Source organism: Salvelinus namaycush, chromosome 7 (genome assembly GCF_016432855.1).
Source record: "Salvelinus namaycush isolate Seneca chromosome 7, SaNama_1.0, whole genome shotgun sequence".
In the NCBI taxonomy this organism is placed as follows: Eukaryota; Metazoa; Chordata; class Actinopteri; order Salmoniformes; family Salmonidae; genus Salvelinus; species Salvelinus namaycush.
Window position 1 is genome coordinate 24,456,209 of NC_052313.1, and position 19,071 is coordinate 24,475,279.

At 40.7% G+C, this 19,071-nt stretch overlaps 1 protein-coding gene across 1 annotated transcript in view; it reads left to right on the plus strand.

Moving 5' to 3' along the window:
• Positions 1-12,005, plus strand: part of LOC120051123 (DNA topoisomerase 2-binding protein 1-A-like) — a 34,681-nt gene extending 22,676 nt beyond the window's left edge. Inside the window, exons 20-27 of the mRNA XM_038997798.1 lie at positions 316-496; positions 811-1,052; positions 1,261-1,397; positions 1,520-1,622; positions 2,110-2,273; positions 2,491-2,709; positions 5,093-5,254; positions 11,716-12,005. Of these exons, the coding sequence (XP_038853726.1) occupies positions 316-496; positions 811-1,052; positions 1,261-1,397; positions 1,520-1,622; positions 2,110-2,273; positions 2,491-2,709; positions 5,093-5,254; positions 11,716-11,862 (1,355 nt within the window). The 3' untranslated portion in view covers positions 11,863-12,005. The remainder of the gene's footprint in view (positions 1-315; positions 497-810; positions 1,053-1,260; positions 1,398-1,519; positions 1,623-2,109; positions 2,274-2,490; positions 2,710-5,092; positions 5,255-11,715) is intronic.
• Positions 12,006-19,071: the final 7,066 nt, after the last annotated feature.

Below are 19,071 nucleotides of genomic sequence, written 5' to 3' on the forward strand. Positions count from 1 at the left end.
TCTTATTTTTTCTTCTTTCTTTCTATCTTCCCTTCGTTGTAACAAGCTAGCTAATTGTGACATGTTTTCCAATGGGAAAAGCTAACCGCTAGCATAGTTCTAAAAGCTTTAAACCTGTGGTCTAAGCAAGCATTTTTAATTATGGACACTCCTGGTTCATACAGAATATGAGGCTGTTGACTGATAAAAAGTGAAGTTTGCACTTATCAGGAGTCAACTGAATATTCCGTGAGTGCAGGTCCCCAAAACACACACATACATACACACTTCACTTACTTTCATTCCCCTCATCCTCTGACCGTCTCTGTCTCCCAGACCTGTCAGAGACCCTGGAGATGAGGGAGAACCTCCAGAGGCAGCTGCAGGAAATCATGTCAGCCACCAAGAAGACCACCAGCAGGCGCTCTTCGGCCCGCCTAGGCTCCGTGGGGACAGACTTTCATCCCCATACTCCTGGCCGCAACGCAAATGTCCGACGCACTCTGGAAGCACTGCGGTATGAGACACCGACACACCAGGGGGCTGAGAAACGTCAAAATAATCGTCAATTTACCTTCACTATTCAGTTTCCCTATGCCGATGAACAGATCTGTGTCCAGACAGTCATCCCATTGTTTGGTTTTCAAATTTCTCTGCACTGCAAAGGTTTAGATTTTACTTGAGACTGAGTTGAATTTGTGCTTTAAGTTCGTTGGATGCTTATTAATGTAAATGTCTTTGTTTGCCATGTAAATAAGGCATGTACATCCGTGTCTTTACAGTGTGAAAAAGTGCTAACTCTCTCGGTCTCCCTCCTTTGGTGTTATTCAGGATGTCTCGTCAGGCAGCAATGGACCTGAACACAGAGCCGTCTCAGAGTGAGCAGATCGTGTGGGATGACCCAACGGCCCGGGAGGAGAGGGCAAAGCTGGCTGACAACCTGCAATGGCCCGGCAGCCCCTCCCAGCACTCTGAGCCCCTGGCTGTACCTCTAGCAGCACCTCTATCCCACTCTGACAATGCCGGAAACACACTCCGGGACTCCATGACCGACTCTGAAATGGTGGAAATGGGTGAGGGGGGGGGGGATTAAAAAAGTAGTCCCCTGTCTTCAATCACACTCAAGTGTTGTAGAAGTTTCAAAGGAGTTAAAAAGAGTGCAATAGACTTCGGAAAATCAGTTTTTCAATCTTGTTATATATGCCAATGCACCTGCAGCAAGAGATTCTTGCTATTGCGTTGCCAAATATTTACCTATGAAACGTTCTCCCTCCTATTCAGTGGAGTGTGACGTGATTGACCAGCAGATAGGTGAGAGGGTGATGACCGTGCCAGGGGAGGAGCCTGACCTCCTCACCCCTAAAGCCCCCAGCATCGCCTTCCCCCTCGCCAACCCCCCCGTGCCCCCAGAGCCACAGGTAATCACACTCACCCTCCCTCCCTCTTGTAAGGTGATATTATAAGTAAATGTTTAGATGTGAATCGTTACTTAGCGGCACGGTGGTGTACTGTGATGCTAAAAAGGCTGTGCTGTCAACAGATAGAAGAGGAGAGTGAAGCGGAGAAGGAGCCTCCTCGGTTCCAGCTCTCCTCCCTCAACCCACAGGAGAGGATAGACTACAGCGCCCTCATAGAGGAGCTGGGTGAGTCTCTGACCACCTAACTAACTAGACTCCATCTTTACCGTCTCTTTGGTACATATGTGGTCCCGTGTGGCTCAGTTGGTAGAGCATGGCACATTCAACGCCAGGGTTGTGGGTTCGATTTTCCCCGGGGGACCAGCATAAAAATGTATGTACCCACTACTGTAAGTTGCTCTGGATAAGAGTGTCTGCTTAATGACCAAAATCTAAAGTAGCCTCAACTCGTTGGTTGCGTGTCAAATTGACACCCTAATTCCTGTATAGTGCACCATTTTAACCAGGGCCCATAGGGTTCTGGTTCAAACTAGTGCACCATATAGGGAAAAGGGTGCATTGGGCACTCACCCCGTGCCTACTTTTTTATTTGCAGGGGTCTTAAAATATCTTGTTTCTTTCTCTTCTGAGACGGTCTGTCGTCCTGTTTGTCAGTCCCCCTATTGCATTTGTCTGTGTCCTTGTCTGACTCTACATGTCTGTGTTCCTGTAGGGGGGGTGGTGCTGGACAAACAGTGCTTTGACCCCAGCTGCTCCCACATCATCGTGGGGAGCCCCCTGAGGAATGAGAAGTACCTGGCAGCCATGGCCTCCGGGAAGTGGATCCTGCACCGTTCCTACCTGGAGGCCTGTCGCTCCGTGGGACACTTTATCCAGGTCAGGATTTGCATCAGACCACCACAACATGCCTCCACAGACTCGTAGCGCCATCTTTTTGGATCGAATCTTTATTTAACCAGGGAGTCCCAATGAGATCAGAAGACATCTTTCACAAGAGAGACTTATCCAAGAAGGAGCAGCTCAATTTAAAAAATACATCTTGTTTATGCTTCTTGAATTTAATGGAGAAGGGTGTACATACTGTGTGTTCCAGGAGGATGCGTACGAGTGGGGCAGTAGCTCCATCCTGGATGCCCTACCCTCCATCAGCTCCCATCAGAAGAGGCTGGCATTGGCTGCCATGCGCTGGAGGAGGAACCTGCAGGACCAGAACAACCTGGAGGGAGCGTTCAGCGGTTGGACCGTCATGCTAAACATCGACCAGACCAGAGAGTCAGGGTTCAGACGACTACTGCAGTCTGGTGGAGCAAAGGTACCAACAAAGCTCTTAAAGGGCAACTCCACTTTTCAAACTCATTGTCATTATCTCTAGCACAATACCAGTGTCAACATGTGTGAAAACGGCACATTTCTACATTTTTTTTTTAGAAAGAAATATAAAAGTTCTACCCGATGACAGCAAAAAACATTTGATCAACTTTGATTTTCAAACGCTATGAGATTCACGGTGACGTGGGAGCAAGAAAATACCCTCCCTTGGGCTAGAAACTCACTGCAGGTTTTAAAAAATCTTCATTTAATCCTGTGATGTCACAGAGAAGCATTTCTTAGGACCTTATTTTTATAACCACAGATCATAGAAAAATCACGTACTACTGGAAAAATAATATGCTGCTGAAAATATTAGGATAGGCTATTCATCCTATAGCATGAATCAGAAAAGGAGCTTGGCTTCATTTCATTCAGTTGCACCCCATTTAATAAGAAAGGAAACGCAAAACTGGCACCTGTCGTCATTCCTCGCACATATGTTGACCAACATAACGCTTGCTGCCTACAGTTTTCTGTCCATCTGATTTTAAAGGATGAAGTCCAGATAGGCTAGGCCTGAGAAACTTTATGGATGGACATAGAGAATTAGTAGCTCATACACGCACACCCACCCACCTAAAAGGACCTATCAATCAAAGCCGCCTGCAACCTATCTCAGACACTTAACTTCTTGTTAATCCAGCCGCTGTGTCAGATTTCAAAAAGGCTTTACGGCGAAAGCAAACCATTCGATTATCTGAGGACAGCGCCCCGCATACAAACACATGAAAATCATATTTCAACCAGGCAGGTGTGCCACAGAAGTCCGAAATAGCGACATAATTAATGCCTTACCTTTGAAGATCTTCTTCTCTTTGCACTCCAGAATTTCCCAGAGACATCACAAATGGTCCTTTTGTTCGATAATGTCCTTCATGTCCCAAAAATGTACATTTATTTGGCGCGTTTGAGTCAGAAATACACAGGTTTCAACTCGCCCAACATGCCTACAAAGTATCTAATAAGTTACCTGTAAACTTGGTTCAAACAACGTTCCTAATCCAACCTTAGGTACCCTACATAAATAATCGATCAAATTTAATAAATAAACTGTTTCTAATACCGTATAAAAACAATGTGAGGCACGCTCCAGTTCACGCGCACCAAAACAGTAGAGTCCACCTGGAGTGACACTTACAATGAATAGGACCACTTCTTCATTTCTCAAAAGAAAAGCATTGAACAATTTCTAAAGACTGTTGACATCTAGTGGAAGCCATAGGAACTGCAACCAGGTTCCTAATAATAAGGGTATCCCATAGAAAATGATTGGAAAATCCTATGACCAACAATTTATTTTTTCCCTGGATGGTTTGTCCTCGGGGTTTCGCCTGCCATATCAGTTCTGTTATACTCAGACATTATTTTAACAGTTTTAGAAACTTTAGAGTTTTCTATCCAAATCTACCAATGCATATCCTAGCTTCTGGGCCTGACTAACAGGCAGTTTACTTTGGGAACGCTTTTCATCCGGAGGTGAAAATACTGCCCCCTACCCAAGAGAGAGAAGGGAAAAAAACAACACATTTCTTATTTTTTTTAAAACATGTAAAAAACCTTGCCTTAGATTCAAATCCTTTCTGTTGGATATCAAAAACTAGTCTGCGTTATAGGATAATGCTAAATTAATGTAGCCTATCATATAAATTGACGAGGAAAGTTGAGGAGATATAAGCTGGAGACTGATCTTCAGTATTCATACCCCTTGACTTATTCCACATTTTGTGTTACATCCTGAATTCGAAATGGATTCAAGTTTTTTTTTTTCAGCCATTTACACACAATACCCCATAATGACAAAGTGAAGATGTTTTTTGACATTTTAGCAAATTTTATTGAAAATTAAATGCATATGTCTAATTTACGTACGTGTTCACACCCATGAGTCAATGCATGTTAGAATCACCTTTGCCAGCGATTTAAAGCTGTAAGCGTTTCTGGGTAAGGCTCTAAGAGCTTTAGCAGTGTTCCAGATAACAATTTATATTTTCGCTTGCAAAAAGACTCGAATCAATCATGTTCCGAATAAATAATTGATTGCGGCAGGACTGTATTTCGCAATTGACGTGAACGATGTCGTAAGCAAGACGTGCTCATATAAAAAAAAAAAAATGTAAAACAGACTTAGTGAGATGGCCTTTACTCTGTCATTCTGCACCTCAGTCTTCACTTACTGTTTCTTAGTATGGAGAAAGCTTATGATATATACTTATCTGTTTCTGACTGCCCATCTCCTCCATACCTTGTAGATATTGACAACGTGTACACTTCTGGATGTTACTCCATCCATCCTCTTTCTCTCTTCTCCCTAACCCTCTCTCCAGGTTCTCCCCAGTCCCTCTCCATCTCTGTACAAGGGAACCACGCACCTGTTTGCAGAATTCAGTCGGTTGAAGCCGGGAGACTTCCGGGTGGATGTGCCAGAGGCCATGTCCCAGGGAGTCAAATGTCTGAAGCCAGAGTTCATCGCAGATTACCTCATTCAGGTTGGTGGAACTGTAACTAAAGCACGTAACTGCCTCATAAAGGGACATTATGCTGGAGGGAATATGTGTCTGACTGCTTTAAAGGCATTTTACAGTGCCTTCAGAAAGTATTCCAACCCCTTGACTTTTTCCATATTTTGTTACCGCCTGAATTTAAAATGGATTCAATTGAGATTTTTTCGTCACTGACTTACACACAATACCCCATAATGTCAAACGTGGAATTATGTTTTATACATGTATTAAAAAAAAAAGCTGAAATGTCTTGCGATAAGTATTCAACCCCTTTGTAATGGCAAGCCTATATAATTTCAGTAGTAAAAATGTCCTTAACAACTACCATAAGTTGCATGGACTCACTCTGTGCAATTTTTTAATGACTACCTCATCTCTGTACCCCACACATACAGTGCATTCGGGAAAGTATTTAGACCCCTCGACTTTCTCCAAATTTTGTTACAGCCTTATTCTAAAATAGATTACTTTTTTCCCCCTCATCAATCTACACACAATACCCCATAATGACAAAGTGAAAACTGAAATATCACATTTACATAAGTATGCACACCTTTTACTCAGTACTTTGTTGAAGCACCTTCGGCAGCGATTACAGCCTTGAGTCTTCTTGGGTATGATGCTACAAGCTTGGCACACGTGTATACGGGCAGTTTCTTCCATTCTTCTCTCCAGGTCCTCTCAAGCTCTGTCAGGTTGGATGGGGAGTGTCGCTGCACAGCTATTTTCAGGTCTCTCCAGAGATGTTAGATCGGTTTCAAGTCCAAGCTCTGGCTGGGCTACTCAAGGACATTCAGAGACTTTACCCGAAGCCACTCCTGCGTTGTCTTAGCTGTGTGCTTGGCGTCATTTTCCTGTTGAAAGTTCAAACTTCGCCCCAGTCTGAGGTCCTGAGCGCTCTAGAGCAGGTTCTCATCAAGGATCTCTCTGTACTTTGCTCCATTCATCTTTCCCTCGATCCTGACTAGTCTCCCTGTCCCTTCCGCTGAAAAACATCCCCACTGTGTGATGCTGCCACCATGTTTCACCGTAAGGATGGTGCCATGTTTCCTCCAGACATGACGCTTGGCATTCGGGCAAAGAGTTAAATCTTGGTTTCATCAGACCAGAGAATCTTGTTTGTCATGGTCTGAGTCCTTTAGGGACCTTTTGGCAAACTCTAAGCAGGCTGTCATGTGCCTTTTACTGAGGAGTTGCTTCCGTCTGGCCACTCTACCATAACGACCTGATTGGTGGAGTGCTGCAGAGATGGTTGTCCTTCTGGAAGGTTCTACCATCTCCACAGAGGAACTCTGGAGTTCTGTCAGTGACCATCGGGTTCTTGGTCACCTCCCTGACCAAAGCCCTTCTCCCCCGACTGCTCAGTTTAGCCGGCCGGCCAGCTCTAGGAAGAGTCTTGGTGGTTCCAAACTTATTCCATTTAAGAATGATGGTGGCAACTTTGCTTGGGGACCTTCATAGCTGCAGACATTTTTTGGGTAACCTTCCCCAGATCTGTGCCTCAACACAATCCTGTCTCGGAGCTCTGCGGACAATTCCTTCGACCTCTTGGCTTGGTCTTTGCTCGGACATGCACTGTCAAGTGGGGGACCTTTATAAAGACAGGTGTGTCTTTCCAAATCATGTCCAATCAATTGAATTTACGACAGGTGGACTCCAATCAAGTTGTAGAAACATTAAGGATGATCAATAGAAACAGGATGCATCTGAATACTTTTACTTAATACTGAATACGGTATTTCTGTTACAATTTTTTTTATTTGCTTTGTCATTATGGGGTATTGTGTGTAGATTGAGATGTTTTATTTAATCCATTTTTGAATACGGCTGTAACTTAATAAAATGTCAACGGGTCTGAATACTTTCCAAATGTACCGTACAATTATCTGTAAGGTCCCTCAGTCGAGCAGTGAATTTCAAACACAAAGACCATGGAGTTTTTCCATTGCCTCGTAAAGAAGGGCACCTATTGGTAGATGGATCAAAATAAAAAAGCATACATTGAATAACCCTTTGAGGATGGTGAAGTTATTAATTACACTTTGGCTGGTGTATCAACCCAGTCACTACAAAGATACAGGTCTCCTTCCTAACTTAGTGGACAGTGAGAAAGGATTTCACCATGAGGCCAATTGTCACTTTAAAACAGTTTTGATTTTATTGGCTGTGATAGGAGAGAACTGAGGATGGATCAACAATATTGTAGTTAATCCACAATACTAACCTAAAATGACCGAGTGAAAAGAAGGAAGCCTGTACAGAATAAAAAATATTCCAAATCATGCATCCTTTTTGCAATATGGCTCTAAAACTGCAAGAAATGTGGCAAAGAAATTAACTTGGTCCAGAATACAAAGTGTTATGTTCGGGGAAAATGTTTATATTTTCAAGCATGGTGGTGGCTGCATCGTGTTATGGGTATGCTTGTCACCGGCAAGGAGTTTTTTAGGATAAAAAGAAAGCTGAATAGAGCTAAGCACAGGTAAAATTCTAGAGGAAAACCTGGTTCAGTCTGCTTTCCAACAGACACTGGGAGACTTTCAACAGGACAATAACCTAAAATACAAGGCCGAATATGCACTGGAGTTACTTACCAAGACGACGTTGAATGTTCCGGAGTGGCCTAGTTAGTTTGACTTAAATCTGCTTGAAAATCTATGGCAAGACTTGAAAATGGCTGTCTAGTAATAATCAACAATCAACTTGAGAGCTTGAAGAATTTTAAAAGAGTAATGTGCAAATATTGTATAATCCAGGTGTGCAAAGCTCTTCGAGACGTACCCAGGAAGACTCAAAGCTGTAATAGCTGCCAAAGGTGATTCTAACATGTATTCCCTCGGGTGTGAATACTTATGTAAAATAGATTTCTGTATTTCATTTTCATTACGTTTGCCAAAATCTCTAAACATGTTTTCACTTTGTCATCATGACGTATTGTCTGTAGGTGGGGGGGGGATTTAATACATTTGGAATTTAGGGTCTAACGCGACAAAATGTGGAATAAGTCAAGGGGTATGAATACTTTCTGAAGGCGAACTGTATATGGGTCTTCCTCACGAAACTGACATTTTAGCCATTTATAATTTTTCACAATTTCCTCATGTTTCACTGAAATTAGCATCTGTACTTGTCTATTTCATAATTATTATGCTTTTGGATCCGATATTATGCATTCTACCACAATTTTCACAATTCTCTAACGCAAGTAGAGGTCCAAAAAAGTTAAAAGCAAATCAATTTCTAAGATGTTTTTTTTAAACATTACTCCTCTAATGAAAAGGCCTGCGCTAAACATGACACTGAAAATATTAAATTCAGTCATGCGAAGGCCGAGTGGGGTAAGGGGGTGTTTTGATAAGAAGAACCTCATTCTGAAGGCATTTAAGCAAAAAAATAATAATTTTTTAAAAGCTTTTTCTCCCACATTTTGTGATATCGAATTGTTAGTTACTGTCTTGTCCCATCGCTACAACTCCCGTACGGACTCGGGAGAGGCGACGGTCGAGAGCCGTGAGTCCTCCGAAACACTACTCCGCCAAGCCGCACTGCTTCTTGACACAATGCGAGCTTAACCCAGAGGCCAGCCGCACCAATGTGTTGGAGTAAACACTGTACACCTGGCGACCATGTCAGTGTGCATTGCGCCCGGCCCGCCACAGGAGTCGCTAGAGCGCGATAGGACAAGGACAACTCGGCCGGCCAAACCCTCCCCTAACCCGGACGACGCTGGGCCAATTGTGCGCTGCCTCATGGGTCTCCCGATCGCGGCCGGCTGCGAAACACTCTGAGATCGAACCAGGATCTGTAGTGTAGTGCAGTGCCTTAGACCGCTGCGCTACTCGGGAAGCCCCTAACGAATACATTTACTAGTGCTCATCTAAGGACTACTCCTCTTGATCAGTGGTTCTCAACTGGTTTTGCCTCAGTACCCAAATTGAACCAGGTTGTCTCAGTAGCGACCCAATATTCACATCACAAAAATACAATTTGGTAAGCTATGCTATTTTCAATGTTACAACATTCCCACGTCTTTCATTGTCAATAATAAAATGTTGCCCATATTCTTGATGAATGTTAGTAAACTCAATGGTTTGAGACTACAAAATCAACCAAAATTGCGCTGCTAATAGCTCTATATTAAAAATATATCTTTTTTGTAAGTTCATTATAATTTCTAAACAATTTCTTCCTGGTTTGAGTTCAGACTGGAGTTTTTATTTTTTTTTATTTTAATTTACTCAGACACAAGATCCATTCAAAACCTCCCTGGTCGTGACCTACCAGCTGCTCTAGATAGAACTTTATTTTAAAACCAATTGGAGTTTTACAGGAACTAATGAGACGTGTTCTATTCATAAGAAATATAGTTGAATGTGAACTTCAACCAGTATACCATTTTTTAAAATGATTTATTGACAAACTACAGCAACATTTTGTTTTATTCAAATAAGTTAGGTTTTAATAAAGTAAAATTGTATTAACTAACCTGAGCATTTAATCTGGAAGCATTTTAGTAATGAGAATTTGGGGTGAAAATGTACAAAATTCTGACGACAATTTTAAATTAATGTAAAATAAGACACTTTGCCAAAACTAGACTTCTTAGTCCTCAGAATGATAGTTGATTTTTGCAGATTCATCATAATTCTGTAACCAATTTGCTACAGACATGTTTAAAACTGGTTTCATGGTTGTCACCCATACAAGTAATGTTGGGAAAGTCTAAAGCACGTGTCAAACTCATTCCACGGAGGGCCAAGTGTCTGCAGGTTTTCGCTCCTACCTTGTACTTGATTGATGAAATAAGATCACTAATTAGTAATGAACTCTCACTCACCTGGATGTCTGTCTTCATTGAAAAGGAAAAAGGAAAAACCTGCATGCACTAGTCCTCCATGGAATGAGTTTGACACCCCTGGTCTAAAGTGAAACCAGTTGGTTAATATTTGGTGCCTTAATTTAACCATACTATGTGATCAACCTTCTCCATAATACCCACCCTGGCCAGTTAAAGGTTCTCCATGTAACATTTCCACCTGCAACTAGGGCCCAAATACCAATTACATACCAGTAGTAACAAAGAAATATAAATTCACCAGAGAAAAACATATGTTTTTAGAAAGGCACGTGGCCTCCAACTGCTCCTAAATGCATGCTCTTCAACCGATCGCTGCCCGCACCTGCCCGCCCGTCGAGCATCACTACTCTGGACGGTTCTGACTTAGAATATGTGGACAACTACAAATACCTAGGTGTCTGGTTAGACTGTAAACTCTCCTTCCAGACTCAAATTAAGCATCTCCAATCCATAATTAAATCTAGAATTGGCATCCTATTTCGCAACAAAGCATCCTTCACTCATGCTGCCAAACATACCCTAGTAAAACTGACTATCCTACCGATCCTTGACTTCGGCGATGTAATTTACAAAATAGCCTCCAACAATCTACTCACCAAATTGGATCCAATTTATCTCAGTGCCATCTGTTTTGTCACCAAAGCCCCATATACTACCCACCACTGCGACCTGTATGCTCTCGTTGGCTGGCCCCCGCTACATATTCGTCGTCAAACCCACTGGCTCCAGGTCATCTATAAGTCTTTGCTAGGTAAAGCCCCGCCTTATCTCAGCTCACTGGTCACCATAGCAGCACCCACCCGTAGCACGTGCTCCAGCAGGTATATTTCACTGGTCACCCCCAAAGCCAACTCCTCCTTTGGTCGCCTTTCCTTCCAGTTCTCTGCTGCCAATGACTGGAACGAATTGCAAAAATCATCTGAAGCTGGAGACTCATATCTCCAGATCATTGCACCTGTACATGGCCCATCTGTAAATAGCCCACCCAACTACCTCATCCCCATGTTATTTATTTTTTGCTCCTTTGCACCCCAGTATCTCTACTTGCACATCTATCACTCCACTGTTTAATTGCTAAATTGTAATTATTTTGCCACTATGGCCTATTTATTACCTTACTCCCTAATCTTACTTCATTTGCACACACTGGATATAGACTTTTCTATTGTGTTATTGACTGTACATATGTTTATTCCATGTAACTCTGTGTAGTTGTTTGTGTCGTACTGCTTTGCTTTATCTTGGCCAGGTTGCAGTTGTAAATGAGAACTTGTTCTCAACTGGCCTACCTGGTTAAATAAAGGTGAAATATATATATTTTTTAAACAGTGCAAATTAGCTTCTTTTTTTCTCCCATGACTAGCCGGTCCGGCTCTTGTGTGTACTAGTTCTACACATCCTTGCAACTGATGTTTTTTGGATTGTGATAAAGTAAGAAGCAGTACCAAGCCATTTTAGGCGTTTCTAAGCAGTGTTCTTGTAAAACCATGAAGGAATCTAAATTATGGCTAAAATATTCCATGTTGCTCCACTAGGAAAATCAAGACTGATACTAAAACTCTCATAAGTCTATTGTCTTTTTGTCCAGGAGCCGTCTGCACCAATAGAGATGTACTATCTTCCTCAAGCGGCCCAGTGTCTGCCAGCGGGCGCAGACGTCAGCCGCACCACCCCGTCCCACAAGCGCAAAGTATCAGGAGATTCCTCCAAGCTCAAGAAGACCCGCCTCAAGTGAGAACATCGGCATTTAGAGCTGTGGTGTCAACAAGTAAATTCCATCATTTTAGAAACGCCTTTGCAAGCCTTAATGATAGTATGTCTGTAAATAAGATATTTTTTTTTAAATTAGTTGTATGAAAATAAAATGAATGTGACAAATGTTTGTCATTGTGATTGATTGGCCCTTTCAGCAAGAGTCAGACAATGTTCTCAAGCACTCGACACTGAGAGATGCACTGTCAATGTATGTCCTATAGAGGGCACTCTACAATCGGTTTGAATCCAAAGCTTCATACCTGGAATGAGTGCATTGTAGTTCATTGTTCTAAGCATCATATGCTGAACCATTTAGCTTTTTTTTGCACCTCTAAGTGTACTGATACCAAAAGCAGGGATAAAATGTTTTAACCTCTCCTTTTTTAATTGACAGCGTGAGTCCTCTTGAGATCAATTCTACCTGCTATGAAGTGATAATGGCATTTGTTCAGGGTGTCACACCAGTCTCTGACCCACGCTGTCACACATCCGTTGCCATTACTGGCACCAACCTCGTTACTCATGGCAACCACTTACCACCACACTGCTGCCATTGCCTCGCTAAGCTATAATTGTTATTTTTGGCATGATGGAACATTGATCTCACCTACCAGATTCCACATATGCGTACGTATAAACGCAGAACAAGCTGGCAACGGCTAACCATGGCAGAGGTTTACTTATTGTGCTGGAGAACAAAGAAAAAACAATGGAAAAATTAGAAATCCCCAGAGCCCACTAGATGTGTTCCAAGCAATTGTGCTGACCTTGCAACAGCTGTGTGGTGCTCCGGTACTGTAAACCCCAGATTTTGTTTTGCCACCTCTTACCCTGTTATGTGCCAATGCCAGGCTGGTGAGGGGCAGGGTTTCTACTACACGGCTATGTGGAGGGGTAAGTGGTTTAACCTCAAAATGGCTAAGCTGTTGGTTGAATGCTGCAGGATTAGGGGAGAAGATGGGGGAGTGCTCCCCGCAGAGCAATAGGGTGACACAGGCTTTCTGAACCAAACTGGATCCGTAGCCTACATTTCCACTGATATGGTGCTAAACATGCTACAATATTGTCTTGTTGGTTACAAAAGTGGTCCTCTCGCAAGTGCAATACTCCCCATTTAATCGACTTAGTGTTTAACAATTGTGCTTCCATGTTGGCCAGCTATAGGACATTCACAATGGGAAGCCCAATTATATTCCTCTGTCCCAGGTCTGTTTCTGTAGGCACAGATAAGTGTTCTCTCCCCCTCCACGATCTCACTGGCCATGGTTGTGTCCCAAATGGCACCCTATTCCCTATATAGTCCACTATATAGGGAATATGGTGTCATTTGGGATGCATTTCATAAGGCGAATGCTGCAGGGGCTGAGGAACCTAATGAGAAAGTCGGACCACTGGGACAGAGCACAGCATGATTCCCACAACAATGCCATGTTTCCTTGGTGATGATGAGAGGGACATGGGAGCCTGTGGCAGTGTTGTGTGCTCTCCATCTCTGAACACAATAAACATTGCAATAACAGAAACCTCCACTCATAGTGAACTGATTTAGTAAATATTGGTTGTATAAGCGAGAGAGCCCATACCATGGCCCATAATTAAAAACCTTCCAAAGTGGGGTGTCTCGGCATCAAGGACAACCTAGTTAAATTGAGTCAATTTGAATGTTTTCTGTCAACACTTGTATTTATTTAATGGGGTAATCTTTGTATTCTGTTAGAGGGTATTGTCTTGGATTTTTAGGCACGCGTTATTTTGTCTGGTTTAGCGTCCCAGATAACGCTAAATATTTTTTGCTCATATGATTTGAAAAACAAATCATCAGGACTAGGCAGCACCATAAGTAAGTAAACTGAGATATGACTAAGGAGTTAATCAGGGCAATTTTTCCATAAATAGACAGGTATTTACCTCTCCATGGTTGCAGGATCTTGTTTATTTTTACAAGTTTTCTATTGAAATTCATTGTGGAGAGCTTATTTATATATTTTGAGATATGAATACCAAGTATGTCTACTTCACCATCAGCCCATTTTATAGGTAAACTGCAGGGTAATGTAAAAGTTGTATTTTTTAAATATCCAATACGTAATATTGTACACTTATCATAATTAGGTTTTAGTCCAGAGAGTACAGAAAAGTTATCTAGATCTTCAATGAGACATTGCAGGGATCTAGCTTGTGGACTTAATAAAAAACTTGAGTCATCGGCCTACATTGTTTTTAAGCCTTGGATTTCTAATCCTCTAATGCTGTTATTGGATCTGATTTTAATAGCTAGCGTTTCGATGGCCATAACGAATAGATATGGTGACAGCGGACACCCTTGTTTAACTCCTCTTGACAATTGAAAACTCTCTGAGAAGTATCCATATTTACTAATTTACACCTGGGGTTGCTATACATTATTTTTACCCATTTTATAAGAGAATCACCGAAATTGAAAAAATTCTGGCATTTATAAATAAAATCCAGTCTTACTTTATCAAATGCCTTTTCAAAATCCGCTATAAATACCAGGCCTGGCTTCTTAGATGTTTCTTGATGTTCTATTATTTCTAGTAGTTGTATATTATCTCCAATGTATCGTCCATGTAAAAAAACCTGTCTGATCAGGATGAACAATACGTGGTAAAACCCTTTTAATTCTGAGTGCTATGCATTTCGCTAGTATTTTTGCATCACACATTGAAGTGTAAGGGTGCGCCAGTGTTTTAAATAGACTGGGTCTTTATATTTGCTATTTGGGTCTTGTTTTAATAATAGAGAAATCTGACCTTCCTGCTGAGTACCTGACATACTACCATTTCTATAGGAGTAGTTAAAATAATCTAACAATGGAGCTTTTAATATATCAAAAAAGCCTTGATATACCTCTTTTTCACCTTTTTTTAACCAGGTAGGCTAGTTGAGAACAAGTTCTCATTTGCACCTGCGACCTGGCCAAGATAAAGCAAAGCAGTTTGACACATACAACAACACAGAGTTACACATAGAATAAACAAACATACAATCAATAATACAGAAGAAAAATCTATATACAGCATGTGCAAATGAGGTAGTATAACCTACCAGTATGCCATCAAGCCCTGGGTTTTTTCCAGACTTAAAGGATTTAATAGCCTCAAAAGGTTATTCCTGTAATTTGGCCTTCGCACTGATCTTTCTGTACATTTGTTAATTTTCCATTTTTTATATTATTTGGAAAGAATTCCTTACTGTAATCTTCATTCAGTGGGAGAGGATGAAATGGAAAAGAGACTATCTGCCTAAAATATTTCGATATTTTGAAGATATTTAGAATTACATAGATGACTCCGTCTTCAGTAACGGGTTTATGCAAATCATTTTTGTTAGCGTTCCCGTATTGGAGATTCAGGAAGAATTTTGTGCATTTTTCTCCATATTCCATCCAGTTTGCTTTATTTTTGTAATAGATTACATTATATTGTTCTTGAATAAGTTCCTCAAGTTTTTTTTGTTTTCCTCTAACTTATTTTTTATCTCTGTAGTATCGTTTTTATTGCCATCTACCTGTACTATTAGTTCATGGATTTCCCTTGTTAGTCTTTTCTCTTTAGCCAGAAACTGCTTTTTTATTATTGATGAATATTGAAGTGAATTACCTCTGAAGGTACATTTAAAGGTATCCCAAACAATAAGGGGATTTGCTGAACCTATATTATACTGGAAAAAATGCAGTTATTTCCAATATCCCCATCCATGTGGAAAATCTATAAGAGTTATGTGAATGCCAATTAGATGATGATCCGATCGCATTCTGTCTCCTATTAACTTTTTTAACCTTTGATGCAAGAGAGAAAGAGACAAAGTAGTTAAGACGACTACCTTGATTTAGTCTCCTCCATGTACACCTTACCAAATACTTTTAAACTCAGTTTTTCATAATTCCTGACATTTAATCCTTGTAAAAATTCCCTGTCTTAGGTCAGTTTGGATCAGCACTTAATTTTAAGAATGTGAAATGTCAGAATAATAGGAGAGCAAATTATTTATTTCAGCTTTTATTTCTTTCATCACATTCCCAGTGGGTCAGAAGTTTACATACACTCAATTAGTATTTGGTAGCATTGCCTTTCAATTGTTTAACTTGGGTCAAACGTTTTGGGTAGCCTTCCACAAGCTTCTCACAATAAATTGGGTGAATTTTGGCCCATTCCTCCTGACAGAGCTGGTGTAACTGAGTCAGGTTTGTAGGCCTCCTTGCTCGCACACGCTTTTTAAGTTCTGCCCACAAATGTTCTATAGGATTGAGGTCAGGGCTTTGTGATGGCCACTCCAATACCTTGACTTTGTTGTCCTTACGCCATTTTGCCACACCTTTGGAAGTATGCTTTTGGTTGATGTCCATTTGGAAGACCCATTTGCGACCAAGCTTTAACTTCCTGACTGATGTCTTGAGATGTTGCTTCAATATATACACATAATTTTCCATCATCATGATGCCGTCTATTTGGAAGTGCACCAGTCCCTCCTGCAGCAAAGCACGCCCACAACATGATGCTGCCACCCCCGTGCTTCACGGTTGGGATGGTGTTCTTCAGCTTGCAAGCATCCCCCTTTTTCCTCCAAACAATGGTCATTATGGCCGAACAGTTCTATTTTTGTTTCATCAGACCAGAGGACATTTCTCCAAAAGTACGATCTTTGTTCCCATGTGCAGTTGCAAACCGTAGTCTGTCTTTTTTGTTCTAGGATTGATTTGCACTTTTCCCATGGTGTTTATACTTGCATACTATTGTTTGTACAGATGAATGTGGTACCTTCAGGCATTTGGAAATTGCTCCCAAGGATGAACCAGACTTGTGGAGGTCTAAAAAAAAATGGCTGAGGTCTTGGCTGATTATTTTTGATTTTCCCATGATGTCAAGCAAACAGGCACTGAGTTTGAAGGTAGGCCTTGAAATTCATCCACAGGTACACCTCCAAGCTTCTAAAGCCATGACATAATTTTCTGGAATTTTACAAGCTGTTTAAAGGCACATTCAACTTAGTATATGTTGCTTCTGACCCACTGGAATAGTGATACAATGAATTACAAGTTAAATAATCTGCCTGTAAACAATTATTGGAAAAATTACTTGTCATGCACAAAGTAGATGTCCTAACCGATTACCAAAACTATAGTTTGATAAGACATTTGTGGAGTGGTTGAAAAATGAGTTTAATGACTCCAACCTAAGTGTATGTAAACTTCCAACTTCAACTGTATATCTCACTAGGTCGGAGATTTTTAGTCTCCAAATATCCACTATTTCTAATGTGCCCATAATATTTGAGATTTCCTTAAGGGCACGGTGTTAATCGTTTGTAGAGTGATTACCTTTACGGTCCATTGAGGTACTTAACACTGGGTTATAGTCTCCTACCATAATTATATGATAATTTGTTGCCTGTAAGTTCAATAAATTGGTATAAATGTTTTTGAAGAAGTATGGATCATCCTGATTTGGACCATATAGATTAATGAGCCAAATCTCTTTTTCGTCCACTTTTATATTCAAAAGGATCCACCTTCCTTGCGAATCATTCCTGACTATTTCCACATTCAGATCAAATTTTTTGTTAATTATTATCATCACACCTTTTGAGTTCCTTTGTCCGTGACAGAAAATTATTTCACCACCCCATTCCTTTTTCCACACAACTTCATCTAAGGATGTAGAGTGAGTTTCCTGTAAACAGTATATGTTATATTCCTTTTGTTTTAGCCACGTAGACTGATCTTATTTATAATCTGCTAAAGCATTACAATTTTAACTGGCTATACTTATTTCAGCCCTTAACATTACTAGATACTATTCTTAGTCTAAATTGACCATAATTAGTGCTTGTAAAGTTACTGTCGTCAGAGGTATTATGACGGTCAAAATTAGAGCTTTCAAATGTCTGATATTTAGAATTCAAGAAATAGGTTCTAGCAATATTTGTTTTATTCCCTTGCCTGTTTGCTTGTGAGCCAATGCTAGAAAATTGAGACAAGATATGTGAGTAGTAAAATTGAGTAGGTTGATGTGTATGATATTGGATGTGATTTAGTGAGAGTGTGTACGATGTCTGTATAAGAGTAAGACTATAATGTGTGCTATCCAAATAAATAATAACTCTGCCAATTTGCATGGTTGAGTGTCTATGTGTGTAACATGAAGTGAGTATAGCCTTAATATTCATGATGATAATTGTAATCCATATCGTATCACCGTCATAGTTGCATCATAATTACCTTTAACATCATTGAAAAACACATTCCAGCATTTCCATAGCAATTGATGTTTCACATGATCACGAAAGATACCTTGCATTACTCTAGAGACGGCTTCACTACAGTACAAATGTATTCCGTACAATGTTATTTTTCCCCAATGCCCCTAATCTGATATCTCCCCTTGCTTGTTGTAAACATATTTAAACAAATACATAAAAAAGATACAACCGATACAAACGAAAAACAGATACAAACGAAAAACATATTAAATTATGAAACCGTTCTCGACAATAGAGAGTGAGAAGAGAGAGCGAGATCAGGTGTGTATGTGTATGTATAAGTCCGTATGTGTAAGCAAGCATGTAATTGAGTACCTGTGTGTTCATATTCACTTCATAGTGTTCAGATATTTTTACAGTTCTCATACTTTCTTTTTATCTTGAATGGTAAGTCCCTGTAGAATTTAGTACAGCCATGGTGTTTTGGAGCTGTCTTGGAATAGCTGTCCATCTATAAAGAGTTTGTCCACAATGAGAAAGGCACGCTTACCCTTCTACCTCTGTTGCCTTTGTACTGGATACAGTTTCTTACTAAGTTCATTTATCTACCTTGGAAATTGGTCATTGAGACTGAATTTGGTCCCTTTAAGCTCCCTTCACCTGCTTTTGATCAGCTCCTTTTGTTGGCAGTGTTCAAATTTTGTGATGATCGGTCGGGGACCCTTGGTCTTGTCGCTCCGAGTTCCAATCCACACAAAAAATGGAACACAAACTTGCAGTCCCAGCCGTAAAGGCTAACTGCGTCATGGAATCCTTAGCAACAAAACTTTAGTTCTTAGATTTGTTTGTCTCGGATTTGTTTTACATTGGCTGCCCTTCTTTTCTGGGCCTAAACCCAAACACTGAAGAAATTATTGTCTACATTAAATCATTTCATTTTGGCTATAAAACTGCTGTCATATGTAGG